Source organism: Poecilia mexicana, unplaced genomic scaffold (genome assembly GCF_051168715.1).
Source record: "Poecilia mexicana isolate PSO_F unplaced genomic scaffold, ASM5116871v1 scaffold_22, whole genome shotgun sequence".
Classification (NCBI taxonomy): Eukaryota; Metazoa; Chordata; class Actinopteri; order Cyprinodontiformes; family Poeciliidae; genus Poecilia; species Poecilia mexicana.
Window position 1 is genome coordinate 2,656,677 of NW_028263391.1, and position 26,616 is coordinate 2,683,292.

Below are 26,616 nucleotides of genomic sequence, written 5' to 3' on the forward strand. Positions count from 1 at the left end.
ATCTGTGCTTCAAAAACTGCCATCAGACTTGTATATGTTTTTTTCCTCTTCATTTCACATGTTTTGACTAATGCAAGTAATCTTCCAAAGTGACAAATAGTCTTTAAAATACAGTATTAGAAATAGAGCTGAAAAACATATGCTACATATGTAATCATCACTGGTTGTCCTTGGATAGCCTTTTGGAAGTTTCATGAGTAGTTTTAAAATGATAGCTGACAAAGATTTTTGTTGAATAATTGTTTGACACCAGCTTTAAGTTTGAAGGAGTTGGCGGTCACTCTTCATCATCAACAGAATGATTCACAGCATTTCCTAAAGTCCAGCACAGCTACTTTTCCACTCTGAGTACAGATCAGCTTCTAAACACCTCCATACAACCTGTCAGTGACTTCCAGGTGAAAGAGGCGTGTCCCTCTGCTCCACATGGCCGGCAGGACAAACCCAGTCCAGACAGCGGCTGCTCCCTCAGATTCAGCTCCGCCTTGTCCAGTCCGGAGAGACCAGCTGCAGACGGTATGGAAAGGCATCATACCGTGATATCTGGCTGAGATCCTTTGTCAGCCATTTGTGATTCTGTTTCCTTCCTTTGATCTCACCAGATACGGAGCGTACAGAACCTCTCAGTGTGGATGGGAACTCCTCAGAGCTGGAGATGGAGGAGGACGAGGAGGAGGGAAGACAAGAGAGCCGAGAGGACGGGATGCCTCAGGCAGTCCCTCAGACTCCAGATCAGGAGGCTTTTCTGAAGGAGCACTTTGTTACACTGACTGAGTTGTCTGATTCAGGTACAGCATGACACTCTAGAGCCTGGGCTGATAACTAGCTGCGTTTCCACTGACCTTAAATTTGCAATTTTTTTGATAAAAGGTTTTTGGGCTAGTATGAGTTGGTTTTTCAGCCATATCAAAATAGATTTTGCAAAACTGCAATGGAAACACTTTTTTTGCATCGCACGAGTCAGGTTATCAACAACCAGATGTTCCTATTGGCACAAATAACAAAGAAGGCGCAAGGAAGTAGTAGGAGTATCATGATACTGCATGTTTTGTAATAACTTACTGTGTAAACAAACTTATTCACGTGTGATTTTAATTCTTTTAATTCTGGAAACACTGCAATTGCAAAATTGTATTTTTTCAACATTAGCAGAATATCAACAAAGTTTTGCACATATTTGTAATTGGAATGCATCTGATATGATGTTAGAAACTGTTGACACAGCGTTCCATCTCCTCCACATGAAACCTCTTGTTTTCAACACATTGTTGACCTTCATCCTGCTGTTCCCCACAGTGCTTAAAGGGCTGGAATAAATGCAAAACATGTTCCTTTCAACAGTTGTACAACAATCTGCCTTCTGGGTCTCAACAGGTTGTGTGAAATGTTTGTGTTACCAGGTGATCCAAACAGGACGTGTCACAGCTCCTGTGAGAGTCTCAGCATCTCCTCAAGGTTCCTCTCCCAGAACTTCTGTGGAAGGTAAAACATCTCTGATCATCATTACACAATACTTACAGAGCCCTCTGAAAGTATCCACGCTGCTTAAACTGTATAACCTCCAACTTCATAAGACAGAAAGTCAGACAGATAGTTTGATAGATTGAAACTTTATTAATTGTGAAGAAGAAGGAAAAAGATTCCTGACTTTTAGATTAATTTAGAGTACATTCAGACCATCCCTTCTTAGTCCACTTTAATGGAACTTCAGTCCCTTTGCCTAGAAAGTCTGGTTCGTTTGGGGAGGTGTGAACGCATAATCAAACTCTGGTCCATCTACAAACCTTGGCCTCTGTTCAGTTGAAGTGAACTCTAGTGTGATTTGAATGCAGATGTGAACGCTGAGTGGATCAGAGACCGCTCCAAAAGCAGAAAGTGGACTATAGCAATAAAACATTCTGGGTAAATATAACCAAAACAAACTCACTAGTCCAGTGCTAGTGGGATAAATGGCATCTTTTTTTAAAGACAAAAGAATAATAATTCCAACAGCTAAAATCTGATGCCACTCCATTTTTGTTTCCATCTTGAGGAGAAAGCTTTTTTGTTGTTACCTTCCATGGTTTTTGGTTCAGTGCCTCCACAGACAAGAGGTGAAACGAGTTTTTCAAAGGTTTTGGTTCATTTGACAGTGCAGTGAAAGTGAGCAAAAACCAGTTAAAGGTGTAACAAATGTTGCAACTTTGGTCCGCAATCAAACCTAGTCTACCAAACTACTGAAAAACAAGCTTTCACAAGTTGTTTTTTGTGTGTGGTTTCAGAGATTGACGGTCTGACGGGACAACTCTCCCACTTCTCCTCTGTCTGACCGTGAAATTTGCTGTGCTCCCACTGAGCATCATGCTAAAGCTATAGGAGCTTTGGCTATGGCGTGCCGTGTTAAAAAACACGCCGCACCATCATCCTCCAATAACTGTGTCTTGTGTTCTTCTTCATGGTTTGTGTCAGTGGCAACATCGGGTTGTTGATCATGTGACCCATGTAATGCAAAAAAGTGTTTCCATTGCAGTTTTTGCAAAAATAAAGCACTTTTGATGCGGCAAAACAACCACCTCATCTAGGTGGCAAAGCATTTTTTGTTTTTAAACTAAATGAAATTGGTGCGTTTTCATTAAGTGAATTCATTTTTGAAATGTCAAATTATGCAATTACATAGTCAACAGAAACGCAGAAACACACACACAAAGACACACTAGGGTTGCTGTATACTGAACCTTATCTGTGCTCCTCAGTCGGACTGACTTTCCTCCCCCAATGTGGAGCTCCCATGGAGGGGTGGGAGAGGTGAAGGCCAGGCCCCTGGTCTCTGAAGTGCGGCCCCTGGTAGACGGGATCCAGAGCTGGACACAGGACAGTCATGAGTCATCGGACCAGCAGGAGACCTCAAAGACTCACCAGGACCAATCACAGCTTCCTCATGCACACAGTCAGAGTCTGCCCCAGGGGGACGGAGCAGGGACCACCAGCCTAACCAATCCCCCCACCAAGACTGCGTCACAGAAGGAGAAGGTCCAAAGCTTGGACGAACCCAGAGGGAAGCAAGGCCTGGTGGTCCCTTCAGCTGCCTCCCACCTGACCTCAGGGCTCAAGAAGGCCCAGTCAGTCCACAGCCTGCTGATCAGCACAGGTAACCCTCATGCCCCCACCAGCAGCAGCCCACCCTTATCCACCCCTCAACATCTGATCCTCTCTGTTCTCTTCTTTCATCAGGAGACTCTCTGGACTCCCAGCTGAGCTCTGGTCCGTCCAGAGACGCCCCCCCTCAGCGTCCCACCACTCTCCCCTCATCCCCTAGGAAGCCCCCGTCCACAACACAGTGGAATCTAAAGGTCAGCTCCAGCTCCCCCAGGTCCCCCCAGCAGGAGAGCGCCACGGCGACGCCAAGGAAGTCTTCCTCGCCCTCTCTGACATTGTCGGCGCCTCGCTCCTACATGAGCCCCACTGCCAGCTCCATGGCTAAGATGTCCCGCTCTGTCTCCATTGGCGACAACCTCCACATCTCTGAGCCTGAGGATGTTGCCATGGCGTCCGGCTCAGCAGCGTCTCAGCTCAAAGAGACACCATCCTACCCGCCTCTCGTTGCCGTGGTACACTCCAACGCCTCTCTGGCCACGCCCCAACATGCTGCCATTGTGCCTGTTGTCGCCTCTTCCTCTTCCTCATTGCCTCTGTCAGCGGGTAGCTATGGTAACCGAGCAGGCCCTTCTTCCCGGATCCTCCAGGCTCGCGTCCCAGGCAGCAGCCGTCCACTTCCGGACAAAATCTCCCTGGACTCCTTCTCCCTTTCCTCCAAGCCTGCTGACTCCGCCTCCTCAGAGCCGTCTCCCCTAGTGTCCGTCTGTCCTGTGGGTCTGCCCCGACAGGAGGACACTCTGACTCGTGCAGGTACCAGTGGAGACGCCATAGACGATCCAGGTTTGGCCTTCCTTCTCATCCTCTTTTTCTTCATCACTTCATCCTGTCATGTCTCTGGCTCCGCCCCTCCTCCTCTCCCTCTGCAACGGGTGAGATGTGTCTCCTGTTGGCGTTTTAGCTGTTTCCCTTTTTTTCCCTTCTTTTCTGCTGCCTCCCTCCTCTTGTATGAGAGTGTATTTCTGTGAACAACATACAGTCACGTGAAAAAATGAGGACACCCTATCACAGCCTGTGTGTTTTCTGACATACTTAGGCATGAATGTCCTGTTTAGACCTCAGACATTTACCGTAATATCTGGAGTATCGAGCACACCCAGTAACTGCAGTATTTTCCCTACCGTCGTTCAAGACAATTGCTAAATGTAGGTACTGAAGGTGTTCGCAGTTAATATTGTTGACTTTATTAGACCATGTAAGTACAAGATAAAGTTATGAGCTGTTTCTGTTGCTACGTGGTCGCTCTCCACTGGTTTTATAACTGATGCATTGGACATGATTTTTTTCCCCTGACTGTAGTTGCTGCTGTGCAACTACAGTCAGGCTGATCTGTGTTTATTGTCTGTCTATAAAGTGAAGGCGGAAGTGAGCTGACCTGTTTCTGCTCCTCTTACAGATCAGCCGGTCAGCCTGGAGACATGCAAGGCTCTGACCAATGAGCTGCAGAGATGCTTTAAGAGAGCAACACATCTGTACAGGAAGGTGATGATCACATGTTGCTCAGACTGTCTGTTTTCCTCTGCTAGTGCTGCTGCAGCTCATTGTCAAGTTACATTATTTTGTCACTTTAATTCCCTCTACCAAAGCACATCTGCAGCCTTCCTGTTATCTGCTGAAAGTCTCTCAAACACGGTTTGATTTTAAAAAGTCCTTATTGCTTACACTTCTCTAAAAATGATAAAACAACTTTGCCATTCGGCACTCAGCCTTCTTATTATCAAGTAAAAGCCTTGCTCTTTATTCCCATAAATGAATCACAGCCATTTGTTGACATGGAGCAGAAAATAGAGTCTGGCTGTTTGCAGAAAATAGCTAAATTGAAGTCTTTTTTAAAAATAATAATATTGTGCATAAGGAAGAATGTTGTGAATGTGATCCTCTGTTTTTTACATTGTGTATATTTAAGTCATCAGGGTTGATCAAGCTGAAAATCTCCTGATTTCAGTCATCAGCTCTTCTGATTTTTTTCTGGGCTTCCATCAATAAATCAGCCCAGATTTCCTTCATCGGTGGAGATCAGTGATCAGCCGATATGTACATGTGAAGCCCATCTTTTCCCCTGATCTTATCTACCTCAGCAAAGGTCTAAATATCAGCCACTGTCCTCTTCTGCTGTGCAGTGAGAGGTGTGACTGACAGACTGGTCCACCAGGTCATTGCTGCCAACTCAGCAACTTTCTTGCTACATTTAGCGACATTCAGACAAAAACAAAATCACTGTCGGCCAAAATTGTAATCAGCAAGTCAGGCTTTTTAAAGTCTGTAATCAGCAGACTGCTTTGGTGAACCCTTAATTTTTTTCCACTTATAAGATGGAAAAAATATCTTATTATAAGTGAAATAATCTGCCAGTGGAACTAGTAGTTTTCTTTTACCAATTTTACAGAATTAAGACAAGCTTCTACATCTTGCTGAAAAATTACTTGTAATTTTGCTTTGTCTTATTTCAAGTAAACTAAGATATTTGCACTAGAAACTAGAGCATAAATACTTGCTATTGTTTCGTGTTTTTGCAGTGTTTAATACGTTAACATGTAGATTGTTGTTCCAGGTAAGCGGCTCCTCGGCAGATGACTCCTCCCCCAGCCAGTGTCAGATGTCTCTCCTCCTATCAGAGGCCTTCCAGGCCATGAGGGCAGAGCTGGACTCTCTCCCTCTGGGCTCGCCCAGCATGCTGGGACTGGAGGGAGCTATGGGAGGGGTGGGGGAGGTGAAGACAGCGGCTCTACTTGAGGAGTACTCACTGCTCCTCCTACAGGCCGTCAACAGGAAGATCAACACCTCCACCTGAGCTGCTTCCACTCCATACATTAAACTCAAACTTCTTTTCTCTCCCTACTTTTAAATATCTTACTTTTTTAAAAATTCTTCCTAGTCTGACACTGTTCAGTGAACCTTACAGCTGCAGCCTCACTCACCACTTCACCTCCTCATTCATCCTGCGCTCTTTTTTTCCTGAACATTCAGTGTGTTTTTGTCACACAGAAAGCACACCGGGGGCCACCGTGGGGCTCAGTTTTTGCACTTGTTTACACGTCAACCAGAGGAGACGGGACCTGAAGGACTCTCTCTCTGCTTTGTGAATGACAACTCTACCTCCTGACCTCCAGCTGCCCCCAGAAACAGTGTCAAACTCTCTTTTGGACGCATTTTTAGATTGTCGTTTTTGTTTTATTACCAGGACCTTTAAAGTCTGTCTGAAGCTCTTGCAGACGATTGCTCACTGTAAAGTAGGAGGAAGTGAAAACCAGCGATCAAAGAGCAATACTTTGTCTAGACTTGATTGATGTAAATGTTCCTGCATCTGCATGATTCCTGAAGCGATCAAATAACACTTTGTATTTATTGGTGAGCTGTTACACTACTGGCGCCGGCCCAAAGAGACCGGAGTGTTTTTAGAAGTCTTAAGGTGGAAGTCCTGATCTGAGCCTTAATGCACCTTCGTTCACCTTTTATGGCAAACACTACGGGGCTTTGTCGGGTCAGAGCTGGGGAACTTTGTTCACAGAGACGTCAGAGTCCTGTTTCCTGTTGTTTTTGTCACGTTTAATAAAAGTTTCACATTTTACTTTGATCTTCTCTTTCTTTAACTCTTAGTTCTTTACTTTGACTGTGCCACAACACACACAGCGCCATCAGAAATCAGGATTGCTCACTTTTTTCACGTTAGATTTCAGACTCATTCTTTCAAATAAATCAACACAAAAAACAGCTCTGACATGTCAAAGTCAAAGCAGGTCTTCAGAAATGTATAAAATTGATACATAGTTATCTGAAAAAGTATTTGCCACCTCATTGATTTCCTTTTTTTCAGAACATCAAACCAATTAAAATATTAATCAAGACAATACAAATAAACAAAATGCAGTTTTAAATGAAAGTGTTTATTATTAAGGGAGAAAAAAATCCAAACACATGGCCCTTTGTGAGACAGTGATCATTTCATCAATGCATTGATTTGTTCTAAGCATCTGTTCAGTGCTTGGATGGGTTTAGTCACCTGGTGACATCATAATGTAGAACTGTGGATCATCTGCGTAGTTAAGGTTACTTGTGTTTGAGCCAGCAGGAGCATATAGATATTAAATCATAGGAGTCCTAAGACCTTGAGGTCCCCATCTGTGATTTTCTCTCCTAACAACTTGATTTTTTTTTGTTGATTTGAGTGGGATAGATGTGATATTACACTTTTTTTGTTTTTTTCCCAGTTTTTGATGTCACTCAGCATTCCAACCATGACCGGATCTGTTCCCAACCTGTATGGAGAGACATACAGGTTGGGATTAGATCATACACAGCACAGACAAGAGACAGACCACAAAATAATACACATATCCAACCTGATGAAATGTGTACTTATACTCATCAAGATGCTTCAAGTTGAGTTTGTTCAAAATGGAACCACTGACTGACCTTTCCACTGACCAAAGAAATCAACTTTTATTTCAGTCTGAATAAAGACTCCATGTTGCTCCTGACTCAGCCAGGTCAGACCGGGAACAGCAGGAAACCTGAGAACATGCTGAAGTTTCTGGAGTCGTCATAGAGCCGATAGCTGGCTGGCAGAGCGAGGCGAACCCGATCGCCCCGGTCCAGCTGCAGAGCCACTGCACTGGTCATGGAGGTGTACCCTCCGTGGTCATTCAGGTCCAGGCTGAAGCTGACTGGCTGCTCATTCCGGTACAGGTACAGGCCCATGTAACCCTTCAAATAATCTGCAGCCGTGAAGCTGAAGAAATAAAGTCCTGTGACTGGAGCGGTGAAAACACCTGCAGCAGCAACATTAATTCATCAGTTCACTGCCCTGCAGCCAGAGAGAGCATTTACAGAGATGGTCCTCCTGCTACCTGCAGAGCTGTTGTAGCCTCGGCCAACGTTGGTGATGGTTTTGGAGAAGATCAGAGTAGTTTCTTCATCAAATGGACCAACTATTCCTGAATCAGTCAGACCGGCTGAGAAAGCCACCTTCAGCTCATCTGAAAGAAACATGTTGGAGCCTCAGCGATCAATAGATCAATCAAATTTATTTGCACAGTACATTTCAACAACACAGCCGTTCAAGTGCTTTACATCATAAACATCATTATAGTCAGGAGCTGTGAAAATCAATAACAGATTTTACATTTTGTCAAGTGTCATCATTAAAAATCAATACACATCAAATATATTGGTTGGTCAATATTCCATTTCTTACAGTTCAAATGGTTAAATTCTAAACTGGCTTGTTTTTAGCCTGGATTTAAAGGAACTCAGTGTTTCAGCTATTTTTCAGTTTTCTGGAAGTTCGTCCCAGATTTGAGGTGCATAGAAGCTGAACCCTGCTTCTCCATGTTTGGTTCTGTGATGACGTCAGAGCTGAAGAGTTTAATCGTTCTGTCTTCAGTCTGATTGGCAGCTTAGATGAAACACCTTCATTATTTTTCATTGTTTCTGAACGTCAGGCGCCCAGAATGTCTCAGGAGAATTTACCTTCTGTGTTCCCCTGAGCTGCAGTCAGTCTCTCTGAAAGTGAAGCCAGTTCAGCTGCTCCAGCTGACACATAAAACACAAAACCCTTCATCCAGACACAATATGCAGAAACAAACTGCTAAAAAAAAATAAGTACAAAAAAATGTAATTATCTGTCACCTAGACTTTGATTCTTCAGATCATCCAGAAGCTCTTTAGTCACATTCAGTCTGAAAGTCACAGCTGACAGTTGGGTTTCAAACTCTGAAAAATAATTTATTATAAATCATTACTACAATAATATGACTCATTAAAATGTGTAACAATGTGTAGAATCAGATCGGTCTCATTTTTTCAACCTGTTATCTAAACACTGGGTTTCTCCAGTGTTTCAGTTCTGGTAGGCAGACTGTGCCTACCAGAAAACTGATTAAAATGATTAAACTTTTTTAAAAATTTAATCATTTCTTAAAATTAAAATGATTAAGACCTACAAATCTGCAAACTTCTGTGATTTAAAGCCCATAGATAATAAAAAACATCTTGAAATTATTTATTAATCAAATGATTTGTGAAAATGTGACTGACCTGCAGTTCTGCTCTGTTCATCCGTCAGTCTGGACTCCATCCTGGAGAACTGAGCTGAAAGTCACACATAGATTTGAAATAAACATAATTTATAACATCAGAATAGTTGAACCATGTAACTAGTAGCAACTACCAGCAAAGCCACTCAGTATTATCGTTATGCAATAATATTGATTTAAAACAGAAACTTAGAAGCTTTAATCATCTATTTTAACAAGTTTGTTAGAAACATTATGGAATAACTGAGTCATTTTAACCTGAACCAGGCAGTTTGGACTGGAGGATTTCTACAACATTACATGTGAGACAACAGATCTGGAGCAAGACGTTCTGTTTTCTTGGTTCAGATGTAAAACAAACCTGCTCTAGCTAAGACAAGTTATTAGAAATGTTCAGTCCATGTAAAAGTTTCCCATGTTACCTGAGCTTCCTGTTTGCTGCTCCTCCAGTCGTCTCTCACTGACTCTCAGTCTGAACTCCAGAACTAAACAGAATTCATTCATTCATTTCATGATTTCACAGAGGATGAACAGAACCAAACACAAGACCTGATGATGGTACCTGCAGACTGATTCTTTAATTGGTCCAGTTGTTCCTCAGTAGAGTTCAGTCTGGTCTCCATGTCTACAGAGCAGATCAGATTTTATTCATGGATTTAATACATCATCTTAATTTTCATGTTTATTGTGCTTCAAGTCACTCAGCATCCTGTGGAACCTGTGATTGTTGTCTTCTGATCCTCTAGTTGTTTCTCTCTGGATCTCAGTCTGCTCACCAACTCTAGACAGAAAACTGACTGTTAGGAAGGAGTTCCTCCAGGAACCATCGTTGGATCATTCAGTTTTATTCTACAGTTTAATTTGTGTTAAGACCTGGCTCACTTTTCAGAAATATGTACCTTTATCATTTTTATTATTTACAATTGTAAGAGCTACAGCTAAATGATTTGTATTATTTAAAATGTATTTCAACAGGAAGAAGACATTAAACATGTTACCCGAGTTTCCTGTTTGCTGCTCCTCCACTCGTCTCTCACTGACTCTCAGTCTGAACTCCAGAACTAAACAGAATTCATTCATTCATTCATTTCATGATTTCACTGAGGATGAACAGAATCAAACACAAGACCTGATGATGGTACCTGCAGACTGATTCTTTAATTGGTCCAGTTGTTCCTCAGTAGAGTTCAGTCTGGTCTCCATGTCTACAGAACATATCAGGTTTTCGCTTTCATAATTTTACTCATTTTTAAGAAACAGATTAATTTGCCAATATTTCAGTGAACATCTACTGGTACTTATGTTTGTTGTCCTCTGGTCTTCCTGCTGTGTTTCTCTGGCTCTCAGTCTGCTCACCAACTCTGAACACAGACCATCAGCAGGGAGTTCCTCAAGGAGCCATTATTGGATCATTTAGTTTCTTTCAATCAAATTCACAGATTTCTAACTATATTTTAGGACATGTTAGGAATCTGAGACAGTTAACAATAAACTGGGAGTTTTCCAGTGTTTCTGCTCTCTCTGTTCTGTAGGTCTGAGTTTTACATTCTGTAAATAAAACTTTTAAAGGTAAATTTTCAGCTTCGTGTGTCTTCCAGTCGTCTCTCAATGACCCTCAGTCTGACTTCCAAAACTAAGAATGTTAAGATTTGTTTTAATGTTGGCAGATTTATCAAAAAGCTTACAGATATTTTTGCTTCATTCACGTTGTTTGTGGCATTTTGATTTTTGACGTTAATCTGACAAAGGTTTTCTAACCGTGAACCGTTCTCTCTCAGTCTGACCAACATCCCATTCATTTTTTGCATTCTTAATAAAAAGTAAGACATCACAAAATCAGGATCTAAACAGCGTATGGTTGTAAATATCCAGTTGGCCTTATTGTTACCTGAGTTTTCTGTCTTCAGGTTTTCCAGGTTCTTCTCACTGACTCTCAGTCTGACCTCCAGAACTGAGCAGGACATAATAAATGAGTCATAATGGTTATTTACTACCATACAAAACTTATTTAAAGCACCAACGTTAGTACCTGCTGTGTGGTTCTTCAACTGGACCAGCTGAGCTTCAGTGGATTTCAGTTGGAGTGAGATGTCAGCTGAATGAAGCAGCAGTCAGTCATTTATGTTTGAAATAAGCAACAGGAAAGTTTCCCATGTTACCTGAGCTTCCTGTTTGCTGCTCCTCCAGTCGTCTCTCACTGACTCTCAGTCTGAACTCCAGAACTAAACAGAATTCATTCATTCATTTCATGATTTCACAGAGGATGAACAGAACCAAACACAAGACCTGATGATGGTACCTGCAGACTGATTCTTTAATTGGTCCAGTTGTTCCTCAGTAGAGTTCAGTCTGGTCTCCATGTCTACAGAGCAGATCAGATTTTATTCATGGATTTAATACATCATCTTAATTTTCATGTTTATTGTGCTTCAAGTCACTCAGCATCCTGTGGAACCTGTGATTGTTGTCTTCTGATCCTCTAGTTGTTTCTCTCTGGATCTCAGTCTGCTCACCAACTCTAGACAGAAAACTGACTGTTAGGAAGGAGTTCCTCCAGGAACCATCGTTGGATCATTCAGTTTTATTCTACAGTTTAATTTGTGTTAAGACCTGGCTCACTTTTCAGAAATATGTACCTTTATCATTTTTATTATTTACAATTGTAAGAGCTACAGCTAAATGATTTGTATTATTTAAAATGTATTTCAACAGGAAGAAGACATTAAACATGTTACCCGAGTTTCCTGTTTGCTGCTCCTCCAGTCGTCTCTCACTGACTCTCAGTCTGAACTCCAGAACTAAACAGAATTCATTCATTCATTCATTTCATGATTTCACTGAGGATGAACAGAACCAAACACAAGACCTGATGATGGTACCTGCAGACTGATTCTTTAATTGGTCCAGTTGTTCCTCAGTAGAGTTCAGTCTGGTCTCCATGTCTACAGAACAGATTTGTCTTTTATTATATTTTTTATTTTTCAACTTGTTTTTAAAATAAGTTTCATTTTCAATAAAGTAAACATCATACATGTGTTTATTGTCCTCAGATCTCCCAGCTGTTTTTCACTGGATTCCAGTCTGCTCACCAACTCTAAAACAAACAAACAGTAAAATTTTTTCCTTTTTTGTCGTCGAGGCCGTCGGACCTGAAGTGTCCCAGGGGATTGCTGCCTGTCTCCATCAGTCACTGGACTCTTATTGTCTCACTTGTCTTCATTCTAGAGTTTATTAACTTCCTTTTAAAACAGATACTTTCCTGAAATGTTTTTCTTACACCTAAATCAATGCACATTATCAATCAAAGCCAGCCTGATTACTGCCTTCCTTTATTTAACTTATGGATGTTTTGCATCCGTTTCAGGTTTTAAAAAAAACTTGATCCTGAAGAACAACTTCGACTACAATCAAAACTACTAAAATGATTATTTATTTCATAAAACTAACTGATAAACAGGTGACTGACGTGCAAAAGTCAAACTCCACTGTCAGATTAGTTCAGTTGAACTGTTTCCACTGCAGCAGCTCGCAAAAATAAAACCTGATCTTTGAAGGCAACATGGTGACCAGTGGCTGGATTACTGTAATGTCCTGTATGTTGGGTCAGTGGGTCGGGTCTGTATGGACCCGTCAGCCTTCACATGGGTCAAAGTGCTGCTCACCTGTGTTGTGGTTCCTGAGTTCATCCTGTTGTCTCTCAGCTTGGTTCAGGCGATGCTCTGCAGCAAACAGTTCAGTTTGGTGTTAAAGGCCAGAATAAAAGAATCTGATTGTGTGACCGGTTGTTGAATGGTCTGACCAGCAGCAGCACTCAGGCCGTCCAGACCCACAAGACTGGAACTCAGTTTGTTTTCCAACACATGAATTTGACCTGGAAAGGAAGAGAGTCAGATAAAACATCCACCTTTTTCTAATAACCAGTGGAGCTGAAACGTTGATGTTCCAGTGAAGAAGTTTTACTGCTGTTAAATCAGACAACAAGTCAATAACTCTTGAGTATTTAAAAGTACTAGTTCCACTGGGAGATTTTTTAAAAATTTAAAACAGAAAAAAATGTATTTTTATAAGTGAAACCATCAACCTGTGGAGCTAGTATGGTTTAATTTATATTCAAGAATTATTGACTAAAACAAATGTATTTATATCACTGAAAAGTTACTCGTCAGTCAGTTTTGTCTTGTATTAACTAGAACCCGACGGACCCACCGGTGGGTCCAGCTGCCACTTGACCTCGGCTCGCTCTGTAAACAAAGGCTCCACGTGCCTTTAAATTTTTTTTTATTTTTTATTATCCGCTAAAAGAGGCTTTGATCTTTCAAAAACTATTCCGCATAAAGGTTTTGCCCAAAATGTTAAGATTTAAATTTATTTATACCCCCTGAGGGTGTAAGAGGTTAAGATATTAGAAAAAGTCCTTGCATCTGTTTTTTTTTTATTTATTATTTTTTTAGATTTCACAAATAAAATGAATAATGAATAAAGCAACTCAGTTCTAGTTGAATTATTGTAAGCATGTTGGATTTTTAACCGGAATGAATCAAAGGTCATCTGCAGGTCAGTAGAATAGCTCTGGCTAGCATGTTAGCCTTCCAGGATCGTCTGAAGTTTTCATCAAAGTCTCTGCTACAAGCCAGTTTCCCACTACAAGTAGATGAGCTTTGAATAAAAGGTGACAGAAACATAGATGTGATGTAACTATGGGCTCGTTGCTGCAGCAGCTTTAGCTGCTGATACATGACAGTGTCAGAGGAGAGGAGGCTGATGTAGTAGCATCATGTGCTCTTAGTAAAATGTCTTGGACCCAGAAGGCTGACCGTTACCTTCGATGTCAGCCTTCAGCTTGTGTAGGTGGATGTCCAGGTGACTCTCCAGCACCAGAACTTCAGAATCCATCCCAGCTGAAGTGTTGCAGGCCTGGATCTCTGGGAGAGAAGAAAATCTGACGAATGTTTTTCATTTCAACACAAACGTTTGTAGTGACTCCTGGCAGATACTTTGCTTTTCTACTCTTGCTGCCACTCAAACTGTTGCAGCAGAATGATAAAAACGCTCCACTTTCCACATTTTGTCACATTACAGTCAGGAGCTTCAATGTATTTTACTGGGATTTCATGTCATAGATGAACACAAAGTTTTCACATTTTCTTCACAAATAAGAAAACAGATGTGGCATTCTTTGAATCTGATAAAAGAATACTGATATGCTAAAATGGCCTAGTCAAAGTTCAAACATAAATCCAACTGAGGATCTGTAACAAAATGTAAAAACTGATGTTCACAGACGCCCTCCGTCCAGTCTGACTGAGTTTGATCCGTTCTGATGATTAAAGTTGGCAGTGAGGCTCAGAGCATCACTGATGAAATACAGTGGAGCTTGTGGCTGCAGTGACAACATGTGAAAAACCTCAGAGGGTGTGAATACTTTTACTGTAGTTCTTAGTTTGAGATTAAGATCAAACAACCTTTGCTAAATCAAACTGGCGTCAGAATTTCTTTGAGTTGAAGTTTTTATTCAAGACTCCTGCAACAGAACTGAGAAAACTTCAGGAAAACATGCTAGCTAGCTACATTTTCTAGGTCCACAAACATCCTGAGCTCTGTGTGATGAAACGTTTAGAAAGTCCCACTGAATCTAAGAACGAACCAGACTGCAAAGAGTGTGAGGAGCAGCCTGACCTGAGATCTGCCCCATCAGCTCCTCCATCAAACTCTCCGTGTTGCACAGTCTGCCTGCCAGAACTGAAAGCAGCAAAACGCAGGTTACTGACAGCAGGCATCCAGAGGGAAATCCACTGGATCAGATCCTACTGGCCTGTCCAACTCAGAACATGTGACAAATGTCTAACACTTCAGAATGACACATTACTTTTGTTAACTGAGTGAAGCTGTGAGAGCTCAGGTGGATCCAGCTGCACTTTGAGTAACAAAACACCCTGTCCTCCTCCTGCTCCTTCCTTATTCATATCCATGGCTACTTCCTGTTGTCTTTTTTTTACTTCCTGTTGTCTTTTTTTTACTTCCTGTTGTCTTCTTCGACATTTTCAAAAGTAGTACCATCCAGCTGTTGATCACGTGACTTGTGTGATGTGAAAAAAAGTGTTTGTATTGTAGTTTCGCAAAATACATCCATTTAATGTGACCAAAAAACCTTTTATCAAAAAACATGAGCTTTTTAAAAATGATTGTGTTTCCATAAAGTAAATTCACTTTTATTGTTTCAATTTGTGGAATTCTATGTTTATTGGAAACATAAGTCACGCCATGTTTTTTAGATTTTCCACAGCTTTTAAATTATCATTTTTTTTCTGCTTCCACAGTCGTATGTGTTGGTTTGTCACAAAGGAATCCTAATTAATACAAATAAGTTTGTGGTAGGAACATGAGGAGATGTGGATAAGGTCAGGGAGTGTGAACACTTCAGTGGAGCTCTGTGCTGAACCCAGAGAAGTAATGAAGTTGATGAGAGGAGGATGATGACCTGTGTCCTTCCTCCTCAGCTGCTCCACGCTGCTCTCACTGGCCCTCAGTCTGGTCTGCAGGAACGGCAGCTCAGCCGCAACAGCTGTGGAGACAGCAGCACCGAACCGCTCAGCGCTGCAGAGACACACCAGCAGCTTTTTGTTTTTTCTGGGACTCACCTGAGTTCTTCTTCTTCAGGATCTCCACTGAGTTGTCACTGCTGTTTATTCTGGCATGAAGCTCTGATATCTCAGCTAAGAGAAACAAACGAGGCAGGAAATGTCAGAGCTGTCTGGGGTCAGGATCGGAACGCCTGAGAGAAGGATCCATAAAGCTTTGAAACATTTTCAAAACTGAGTATTTTATCAGTTTTATGTGCTAAATAAACATATGGTGGAGGATGACTTTAAAACTGTTCATATATAAAATCTGATAAGTGTGGTGTACATTTCTATTCAGCCTCACTCAGTCAGTACAGTGGAAAACCAACTTTTCTCTCCAGTTCCAGTTGCAGGTGGTTGGATGTTTGCCTCTTAGTGTTTAAACATCCACAGACTGACAGTTTTGTTGCTTTGTTTTTGTAAGAAAAAGAAAGCTAAAGCTCAATCAATCTTGAAGATGGGGTTAAAGGTCAGTTTGCTGACCAATCAATCACAATGTCACCATGGATATTGGAGTAGCTTTTGGTACTTTTGGCACTGTGGGCCAATACCAAGTTCTGCTGGAAAATGAAATCAACATCTCCATCCAGTTTGTTAGCAGGAAGTAGCATGAAGCTCTAGAATGTCCTGGTACTTGGACAAAAGAAAACCCAGCAGACCAGAACTCTGCTTGTGGAACTGGGGACCAGAGATTTAGGGGTTGCTGTGCTGAGTTGAGACTACATCTTTTTGGAAAAGGTTTGGCTAGAATTGAACCTGAACTCTCTGCCTTTATCTGTCCAAATATACTGAACTGAACGGACTCTGGTTGATGGATCTCGCCTTTATCTCCTCGTCACAGCTATGATCAGCCGATAGGATGATAAGGTTAATGAAGCACATGAACAGGAAACACAACAACTAGTCTGACCTTTGGTCTGCTCTTCCAGCTCCTCTACCTTCTTCCTCAGACCAGAGGTCTGCTCCGTCAGCAGGAGGTCTAGCGCCATCTGCAGCTCATCCATGCTCTGCTTCTGCAGCTTTGCCTCCATCTCCCCGTCCCTCAGCCGACTCTCCACAGTCCGGAGTTCTTGTCGTTGCTCCACTTGTTCCCCCTTTAGACTGAGGACCAGCTGCTTCAGGCCCTGCATCTCTTCCCAGAGGACGCTCAGGTCCCTGGGGGGACTTGCTTCGGTCCTGCTGCCATCGTCTGCAGGAACAGAGACCTCCGCTCGGCCTTCACCAACAGAACAGCAGAGCATCAGCAGGTACAGAACAGCAGACCTCATGTTGAAGCCAGAAACTGTAGATAAGCCAGTCCAGCAGCTTTAACACAGTAATCCAGCAGGAGAACATTCCAGGGTAGAGAGAGGGGGGCTCACCATAAATCCTCTGATCATGCATGAAACAGGCAAAACAACACATTAACACTAAACTGTAATCATGATCCTCCCTTTATTCAGATAACCCTAAATAAAATCCAGAACAAGCCACTGCTGTCAGAAGTCACATGATTAGTAAAGAGAATCCAGCTGTTGGTTTTCTGACCTCAGATGTTTGTTAGAGAACATTAGAGAACAACATGGAGACCAACAGACCAGGGAGAAGTTTAAATCAGGGTTAGGATCTACAACAACAGGCAGATTGGAACAAATCCCACATCTCTGATCAATCCATCATCTGAACATGGAGAGAAGATGGAGCAGCAGCAGACCTACCAGAAGGTGGAGGTCCACCTAGACTGATGGGACAGCTTTTATCAGAGAGGCAAACCGTGGTAACCAGGGAGGAGCTGGTTACCAGGGAGATTTACACCTGAGGTGAAAGAATCTGTTCGTCAACCAGAGGTGAGTCAGTCATAGTTACATTTATTTGAGTAACTTTTTGGAAAAAATTGACTTCAGGGAGTAGTTTTAATAAAACATATTTTTTACTTGTACTTGAGGAATGTTAACATGGAGTATTGGTAATTCCAGGATACTAGTCACTGTGAGTCACATCACTGAAAGAAGAACAGGTTCATTTTAACTAAAATGTTCGAGACACAGAAACAACAGTTTATGTTAAAGTGAAACATCTTGTTCATAAACTAGCTTTGTTGTTTTAATGTCAGTTCCTACCTGCTGTGGCTTTAGGAGATCAAGAAAATACAGTAAACAGCAAACAGTCACTGGAAGAATTTGACCCGATTTTAACACATTTTTTACTTATTACCTATTGTAAGAATTGATTTCAAGTTTTATATAGAAAAAACCTGACTCATGGAAATCCACATTAGTAGATTCAAGCTGCTCTTCATACTTTTGGCCACCAGGTGTCAGTAAAGGGAACAGCGTTGAAAAGCTTCGAGTATTGAACGTTTTTCCAACACAAGCTGCACGGAGTTTCGTTTGGCCATCAGCAACTTCTAGTCTAGTGTTTCTTAGAAGTTTATAAGTAAGTTAAAGACTACCAGAGTAATCAGGGCTACATACATAAAACTGCTTTGAAAAGGCTGATAAACATGGAGGAAAGTAGATATTTTGTGCATCATCCTAAAAGCTTTATCAGCTATAACCTGTTCAGTAACTTGGTATAATCTTTTCTCTACTTTATTCATTCACTCACTCAGAAACTCTAGTTTTCTGAATCTTTCAAAGCTACACCTATTATCGCTGCAGTCATTTTTCTCATAGCAAATGGAGCTATGAGAAAAGAAGGATCCTCTACAAGTACTCTGAAGTTTTCATTCAGCAGAGCACTTGACCCCATGTTTCCCTTTTATTTAAATGGTGGTGCTGCAGAAGCATTAAAATGATTTGCATTAATCGGATATTTTTGGATCAAGAAGCAGTTGGTGAAACATACCCAGATGATTTGATCATAACAGAAAGCTACAAGAAGCAGTTTCTGCTGGTACTCTTCCTGGATACCTGCACCCTACAGAGGATGCTCAGTGGGATCCTGGCCGTCATATTAATTCCCTCTTGAACGTCATGTGTCTGTATTTTCTTCCCTTTCATAACTTTGTTGGATGGTTGTTTTTCAACTAATTGTCAATTTCTATTTAGAAGCCACAGTTCTGATTCATTTAAAGATAGAATTTAGTTCAGTTTGTTATGTTTAATAATTCATATCTATGTTCAACATCCAATCTTCAGTTCATGTTCATCAACTCCAGGTCACCAAACATTAAGCTACAACAAAACTCCTTATAACTGAATCCCCAAAGACTTAAATTGGTTTCACACACCAAATGATTATGTACTAACAGAAGAGAAATCATCAGTACAGTTTGGTGAATCACAACCATCGCTACATGAAAAATTAACTGCAACAGAAAATAGTTTTGAGGCTTTAAATTTGTCAGACTTTTCCCTTTTTAAAATGGAGATTCTGACACCATCAACCTGGTGTCTCCAGCTTTGTTTACTGTCTGCATGTAGAAAATAGATAAATAGAACATGCTAGTGAGGCTCTGTAACGTTTCTTGGGATCATATTTATGGTTAACTATTACTGAGGATCCTGCATTTGCTCTGACTTGAGTTTTCAATCCATTCAAGTCAATTTTCAAAAGTACATTCATTACAAATTTAAAAATCTCTTATGAATGCTTGGAGGAAAAAAAATCAGTTCACTACATTTCAGAGTCAAGCTCAACTTCCTGTAGGATTCATTTGACTGGCAATTTGTTTTATCATTACATGACATCTACAAACTGACAGCTCTGCTTATCTAAAAGCAAATCAGAAGCTGAAGGCTGACCGTCTGAACAGACTGAGCCCTGTGGGGTAACAGCTGAATGTTGGACTGCAGACTGACGGCACCAGAACCTTTGAGAATGTTAAAAAATTGTTATGCTTCTATAAGTGACAAAAATACTGATCCACAGCCCTGCTCACCAAGCCTGTCAAAATAATTCAATTCGTCACGACACACACTTCAGCACCAAGTTGAAAGTGTTTATTCAAAATCTATGTAAACAAAAGCAGAAAAGTAACAGAGACTGACAGTCATTTCCAGTGTTGTAGTGCAATCAGTGAACTAACCCTAAATATGTTTTCCAGAGAAAATGACTAACCTCAGTAACTATGTAGAACTTGTCAGTGTAACAGGAAGTAACGAGCAGCTTGGAGGAAAGTTCTATGAACAGTGAACATGAGTCGGGTCTAATGGAACCGTTCTACACAGTCCCACTGGCAAAGCAAAAACCAATCAGCTCACAGACAGAGAACAGAGGTTTAAAGTGTAACCAACCCCAAATCAACTTTCTTGTCTTAATAAATTGTTTAAATAGGCTATTTAGGGTTCTTTATGTTTTTCAATAAATCATGTAAATTTGTTTAGTTCTGTGATATTCTACATAAAACAGTCTCAGTGCTCGGGTCCTTCAGTTGAATGGTGAAACACACTAAACTCCCTACATCTGTCACTATATTAGGGGGCTGAAAAGCCACAAGAGGAACAAACAAAACAATAAATAGGCAAGAAACTGGATAAGTCAACAGTGTTTGACATCCTGACCACAGCGCCGCTCACCAGGCCTGTTGACATAAATCAATTTGTCACATGATAAATTAAAATAAGCTCAATAATTTCCATTTACATGATTGTTTTTCTCGTGTCTCTTTATACAAAACTCTTCAGTCTGGTGCTTTGGTCTAAATTAGCCTGTTTTTTTTAAAAGGTAATTTTGTTTACAGAAACTTCAGCATCCATTTTATTTGAAGTTCTGGTTTTAAATATTATTTCGAATATTTAAAATGTCTTTTGGTTCCAGTGTTAAATATTCATTAGAAACTAAAGTTTAATGAAATTTGAAGATGTGTTCTTGCATTATGCCAATCTCATATTACTCGAAAATGGTCTCAAAACAAGAATATAATTGTTTATCGCAATAACTTCTGGGATGATTTATCGTTCAGCAAAATATGTTAATATACCAGGCTTACCGCTCAGCCATACACCTGGCTGAGTCTTTTGGCTCTGCCTGCTCTGATGCTTTCTAACAGGGGTTAGTTACACTTTAACATCACTAGTAGAGTCAGCTTTACACATTTAAAATATGTATATTCCAGAAATAGTTCTAATGTAAAATCTAACATGATTCAAGCTGAGCCTGAGAAAATCCTTCAATCTCAGAAGCAGTAAAGCTGCTGCTGTTTAGCACAACTTCAGTGTTTTGACCTAAATGCTTCCTGATTGTAACTGCAGATCAGGAGGAAAAACAACATGGCGGCTGCTTAGGCCAGGTCTTCTTCTCCCTCCTCTTCAAACTCTCCCTCCTCCTCTGCCGTGGCCTCCTGGTACTGCTGGTATTCAGACACCAGGTCGTTCATGTTGCTCTCTGCCTCGGTGAACTCCATCTCATCCATGCCCTCGCCAGTGTACCTGCGACGACACAACGTCAGTGTCTATATGATGTACAGCACGCCGCTATGAATCACTGCATTGTACTCACCAGTGCAGGAAGGCCTTGCGGCGGAACATGGCGGTGAACTGCTCCGAGATGCGCTTGAACAGCTCCTGGATGGCTGTGCTGTTTCCAATGAAGGTGGCGGCCATCTTGAGGCCGCGTGGCGGGATGTCGCAGACGGCCGTCTTCACGTTGTTGGGGATCCACTCCACAAAGTAGCTGCTGTTCTTGTTCTGAACGTTCAGCATCTGCTCGTCCACCTCCTTCATTGACATGCGGCCGCGGAAGATGGCCGCCACCGTCAGGTAGCGGCCGTGGCGCGGGTCGCACGCCGCCATCATGTTTTTGGCGTCGAACATCTGCATGGTGAGTTCAGGGACTGTCAGGGCCCTGGAAGACAGACCTTCAGTGAAAAGGAAGTTTCTAAAACAGTGGTGTTGATCGTAATCTAAGGCTGGACGCAGCGTCTTCACCTGTACTGCTGGCTGCCTCGGCTCGTCAGCGGGGCGAAGCCCGGCATGAAGAAGTGCAGTCTGGGAAACGGCACCATGTTGACGGCCAGCTTCCTCAGGTCGGCGTTCAGCTGGCCGGGGAAGCGCAGGCAGGTGGTGACGCCGCTCATTGTGGCTGACACCAGGTGGTTCAGATCGCCGTAGGTGGGCGTGGTCAGCTTCAACGTACGGAAGCAGATGTCGTACAGCGCCTCGTTGTCAATGCAGTAGGTCTCATCGGTGTTCTCCACCAGCTGGTGGACGGACAGGGTGGCGTTATAGGGCTCCACCACAGTGTCTGACACCTGTCAGGAGGGGGCGGGGTTACAGAGAACAATGGAGCCTAGTTAAAGACCCAGAGGAAGCAGCTATGAGGCAGAGCATCTTATCTGAACCGATTTGAATGCTAGATGTAAACCTTGGGTGACGGCACCACACTGAACGTGTTCATGATGCGGTCCGGATACTCCTCCCGGATCTTGCTGATGAGGAGCGTGCCCATGCCAGAGCCAGTGCCTCCTCCCAGGGAGTGGGTGAGCTGGAAGCCCTGCAGGCAGTCGCAGCTCTCCGCCTCCTTCCTCACCACATCCAGCACTGAGTCCACCAGCTCGGCTCCTTCAGTGTAGTGGCCCTTAGCCCAGTTATTACCAGCACCGCTCTGACCTGGAACAGACCCAAGTAGAGAATATTCAGAGAATAAAGACTTAATTAGGACTATCATGACTTAGTTGTCAAAGTTCACTGTAAAGATTTCACTAGTTTTATGACTTCATCTTTGATCCAGATTTCTTAAACTTGAACTAAATTGAGTGGTTTTCCTTCAGACTGTTTCCTGTTTCCTCACCTTCCTGGTCAACATTAGATCTGTTAGTGAGTTTAAAGGATTCGTTTCCTTTTCAGCCTCATTCAAAACAGAAATAATAGTTTGTTTCCAGTTCACCTGCATCATATTTAACATTGTATTAAAAAAATCTCTGTGGATTTTTTTAATACAAAAAAGAGTCTTCCAGTTTTGTGTGGCTGCTCTATGTAAATAAAATGCAAATATGCTAAAGCAATACACTCACCAAAAACAAAGTTGTCAGGCCTAAACACCTGCCCAAAAGGACCAGACCTCACAGAGTCCATAGTGCCCGGCTCCAAGTCCACCAGAACAGCACGAGGGACATACTTTCCACCTACAGGAGACAAAAGTAAATTGGACTAAAGTATAAAAAAATAGAAAGAAAAACATTTTCTCCATTAACTGCAATAATAATTTATTTTCTCTAATTATAAAAGCCAGTGTGCGCAACATGTGGGAGAAAAGTTGTAGCAACCGGTTATCTGTTGCTAACAACTAAAAGGTTAGCAACAACTCTTCCTAAAGTTAATAGTCGCCGTTAGCAACAGCTAACTAGTAACCATTGAATTGACTTGAAGTCCAGGCCCTCTGGTGGACGGTCGTGGTACTAAAATGTTTCTTTGAGATATTGAATTACTTGGACCTCCAATGAAGTAATACTATACAACTATGAGGCAAACTATGAACCAACCTGACGCCTCGTTGTAATACACGTTGATACGGTCCAACTGAAGGTCGCTGTCCCCGTGGTATACCCCGGTTGGGTCAATACCGTGTTCGTCGCTTATCACCTCCCAAAACTACAACCAAAAAGAGAAGAAAAATATTAAATTAACTAATTGAGCAGAGAGATTTACTGAAAACAACGCAAGCCAACAGTTATGAATAGCCTTTCAGCTAACAGCTACGCTAGCTTTTTTCCTGCTGAGCAAGCTGTTGATTATTTAGCAGCGCGCACAAACTAAGTAATATATCAGTCGGTGTCCCAACGAATTTAGGCCGAAGTTTCAAGCATGAATACTTTCTAACCTTGGCTCCAATCTGGTTCCCGCATTGGCCAGCTTGAAGATGAACGATTTCCCTCATTTTGTCGAAATAAAGACTTTGTGACCCTTCACGAACAGGCAAAGTTGGTGTGCTACTCCACGCAGAGGATTATAAACCTAGGAGGTGGGTGGGAACGTTGCTTAACGGTTGCTACACGCCATTGGATGAAAAGGGTTTCACTTAAATTGTAAACGGTTCCTAATTGGACAATGTAACTTCAGTTCAAACATTGGTTGGAGTGAGCGGGGTTACCGGGTTACCTTGGAAACCAAAAATAAACCTTTAACACCACCGCTGGTGTTTTCGCCAAAGATTTTGCTTCGCCATATTTTTTGCTTCGTATAGTTACAATCATATCATGTTTAAAACTAAATTAATCTGTATTTATTTTTTAGTGATGAAAGTTTATACAGAATAAATGCACAATAAAAATAAATTAAGTACAAAAATGTAAAAGTTGAAATGACATTTTACACGTTGAATGTTTCCATTATAGGTAAGCCTTCTGTATTCTTATGCTCATTCCATTGTCTACATTTCATTTCTATTTAGTCATTTTGTTATATCTGTGTTCATTTGCATATTTTTTTAAAAATTTTATTAAATATTTCTTTTACATTTTCTGTGTAATTAATGCTTGTCAGTATGTATTTATTTATTTAATGAACTTGCCAGTTGTCTCTATTACATTTTGGACAATTCTAAATAATATCCATGATATTTACACAATCTGTCTTCCTTGAAAACTGACTTATGAAGATATCATCCATGAATTTTTGCATTTCTCATGTAACCAATTTTATTGGTTATTTAAGACTGAGTTCTCAGACTGGAAATTGGCATTTCCCAACAACACTGTTGAATTTTAGCCCATCAAGAAGCCAAACAGGAGAGGTAGGAGTTATGAGATGATAGATGTTCAAAGAATAATAATAATAAAAAAGGGTGAAAAAAATAATAAAATGTACAAAAAGTAGAGAAGAAGGCATCCAGCACCAACAGATCAGACTGATACCAGGTCACTGCGATTTTATAAGGTAAGAGATTAAGACTAGTTGAGGAGAAGCACTCCTATATTTTTAGAAAGCAAAAGTCTTTTTTTTATTTTCTGGATTTATGTTTTTGTGTGTGTTTATGTAGGCAACAATCTGTTTCATTAGGAACTCACTTTTCTGGTTGAACTCGAGTTGCCTGCAGAGTTTCCGTCCTGTCGACTGTAAACTGGACCTGTAAGTCCTTGTACAGAGGAAATGTAGCTACAGAACACACACATTCTCACAAATATTACACCAAACTTTGTTTTTTCTTCTTTCAGAAGATACAGTTGAAACCAGAAGTTTACATTCACAGAATAAAAAGAGACAAACACATTTCTTTCTACCTGAAGTTAAATCAGAACTTCTCATGTTTTTGGTCAATTATTCCTATTTGTTAATGTCAGAAAGCTTAGCAATAACATTCCTAAATAATTTTTTTTACTTTCTTCAAATTCAGAAGAAAACCTATTATGTTCTTTGATTGGTCCTGTGTCCTAGAGTTAAATGGGTTTTTGTCCAAAATGAGTACACAGACCATAGAAAAGCCAAACATGTTGTGGAAATGCTGCTGAAGCTGACAAGACAGATTCATTATCCACAGTCAAACTGTCCTGGCCCAACGATGGGCTGAAAGGCCACTCAGCGAGGAAAAAGCCTTTACTTCAAAAGAAGCATAAAAAGCCAGATTTCAGTTTGCAGATGCAGGGATAAAGATCTTTATTTTTGGAGAGATGTTCTGTGGTCTGATGAAACCGTTTGACCATAATGACCATCATTACATTTGGAGGAAAAACTACATTTTCTGAAAGCCTTCCAAAGTTTGTTTTGCTTGTAGTTTTGAAAAGTGTGGAGTTCAATTTCAAATATTTTCTAGATCTTAATTAGTATGGAAGAAAAAGATAAAGTATGAATACATTTTTGTATTTAACTTGCTTTTTGACCTTTCTGTGAAAATGTAAACAGAAACTGAAGTCAATTAGAAACACCCAAAACTATTACAAAAAGCTCAATGTAAAGAAATAAAAGATGAAACGACACCTGTCTGATAAAAATCAGACACGTCCTTTAACTACACCTCTGCGTCTTTGTCTCAGTTGCAGGAGAAAAGGAATCTGAGACGAAGGAGAAAAAGCAGAGGTCAGAGGGAACGCAGCCACTGGAGAGCTGCTACGGGCCGCGCCTCCCTTTTCTGTTTGACCTGCTCCACCGGAGAGCAGAGCTGCTTTCAGCACCACCTCCTTCCTCTATCTGGGTGTTGTTGAACTGAACAACATGAGGCAGGTAATGGTTTGAGGATGTGGAAACAATAAAAGCACTGACTGTTTATTTATAAGATCAAGTTAATGTTATGTTTTTAAGAGTATGCCATGAGAAAAGTAATGTCAGCATATTAAAACTAAATGTTTTAGATGTCCTGATGACAAAGCACAGGCAACAGCAAATCCTCAGTTCAGTGAGAATGACTCATCCACTGCCCTCTGGCGGCAGAGGAAGGAACAGCAGGTTGATCTGAAACAACACAGAGACGGAGGAAAAGTCCCAGGATCTCTGGAAATCCTCCGAACGGAACGTTGGTTACGTATTGTAACCCCACATTCTATGAGTATAGGCGCTTGTGGTTTGGTTCACTTTTCCAGATGTTTGCTGCCATTTTGACCAACATTTGTGGATGATAATCAACAGCTTTAGCCAAATTATCCCAACTGCACAGACAAAACATTCTCAGGTTTCCAAACAGGAGTAGGAAAAGGAAATTGCTATATTTTAGGTATTCCTCCTCCCAAACAGTGTCTCGTCTGTAGGAACTGTCAGCTTTTTTCAGCAGAGCCACTTCAGCAATCCCAGTCAATTCTGGCTTTGACTGGAATTGAGGAGCATATTTTGGGTAGGAATTAGTGACTGAGACTATATAGATTTTTATATTTAATTTCCTGCACAGTTTGGTAATGTTATGTTTCCCAGATTTAAAAAGAGTGCTTGAATTTTTAGAACAGTTCATTTGAGTGGAACTCACTGAGAAAAGATGTTTTTTTT

General features: G+C 41.2%; 2 protein-coding genes and 1 pseudogene across 2 annotated transcripts in view; 1 reads left to right on the top strand and 2 right to left on the bottom strand.

Annotated features, from left to right (window-relative positions):
• Positions 1 to 6,700, top strand: part of mapkbp1 (mitogen-activated protein kinase binding protein 1) — a 41,975-nt gene extending 35,275 nt beyond the window's left edge. Inside the window, exons 25-31 of the mRNA XM_014991371.2 lie at positions 389 to 516; positions 603 to 788; positions 1,401 to 1,482; positions 2,733 to 3,127; positions 3,211 to 3,915; positions 4,529 to 4,614; positions 5,684 to 6,700. Coding sequence (XP_014846857.2) covers positions 389 to 516; positions 603 to 788; positions 1,401 to 1,482; positions 2,733 to 3,127; positions 3,211 to 3,915; positions 4,529 to 4,614; positions 5,684 to 5,923 — 1,822 coding nt within the window. The 3' untranslated portion in view covers positions 5,924 to 6,700. The remainder of the gene's footprint in view (positions 1 to 388; positions 517 to 602; positions 789 to 1,400; positions 1,483 to 2,732; positions 3,128 to 3,210; positions 3,916 to 4,528; positions 4,615 to 5,683) is intronic.
• Positions 6,701 to 7,546: 846 nt separating this feature from the next.
• Positions 7,547 to 17,055, bottom strand: LOC106920390 (uncharacterized; annotated as a pseudogene).
• Positions 17,056 to 19,688: 2,633 nt separating this feature from the next.
• On the bottom strand, positions 19,689 to 23,687 carry LOC106920392 (tubulin beta-1 chain-like). The gene is made up of 7 exons (XM_014991375.2): positions 23,528 to 23,687; positions 23,190 to 23,298; positions 22,722 to 22,832; positions 22,073 to 22,317; positions 21,637 to 21,959; positions 21,209 to 21,553; positions 19,689 to 21,138 (listed from the first exon to the last, which is right to left on the bottom strand). Exons 1-7 carry the CDS (start codon positions 23,582 to 23,584, stop codon positions 20,991 to 20,993), a joined length of 1,338 nt encoding a protein of 445 aa, XP_014846861.1. The 5' UTR covers positions 23,585 to 23,687; the 3' UTR covers positions 19,689 to 20,990.
• Between the last annotated feature and the right edge of the window lie 2,929 nt (positions 23,688 to 26,616).

Bases quoted from the DNA above. Each gene is read 5' to 3' on its own strand.
- LOC106920392 (XM_014991375.2), bottom strand. From the start codon at position 23,584: ATGAGGGAAATCGTTCATCTTCAAGCTGGCCAATGCGGGAACCAGATT. The intron at 23,299-23,527 runs GTTAGAAAGTAT...TTTTGGTTGTAG, and splicing joins GGAACCAGATTGGAGCCAAG to TTTTGGGAGGTGATAAGCGA. The intron at 22,833-23,189 runs GTTGGTTCATAG...TGTCTCCTGTAG, and splicing joins GTATTACAACGAGGCGTCAG to GTGGAAAGTATGTCCCTCGT.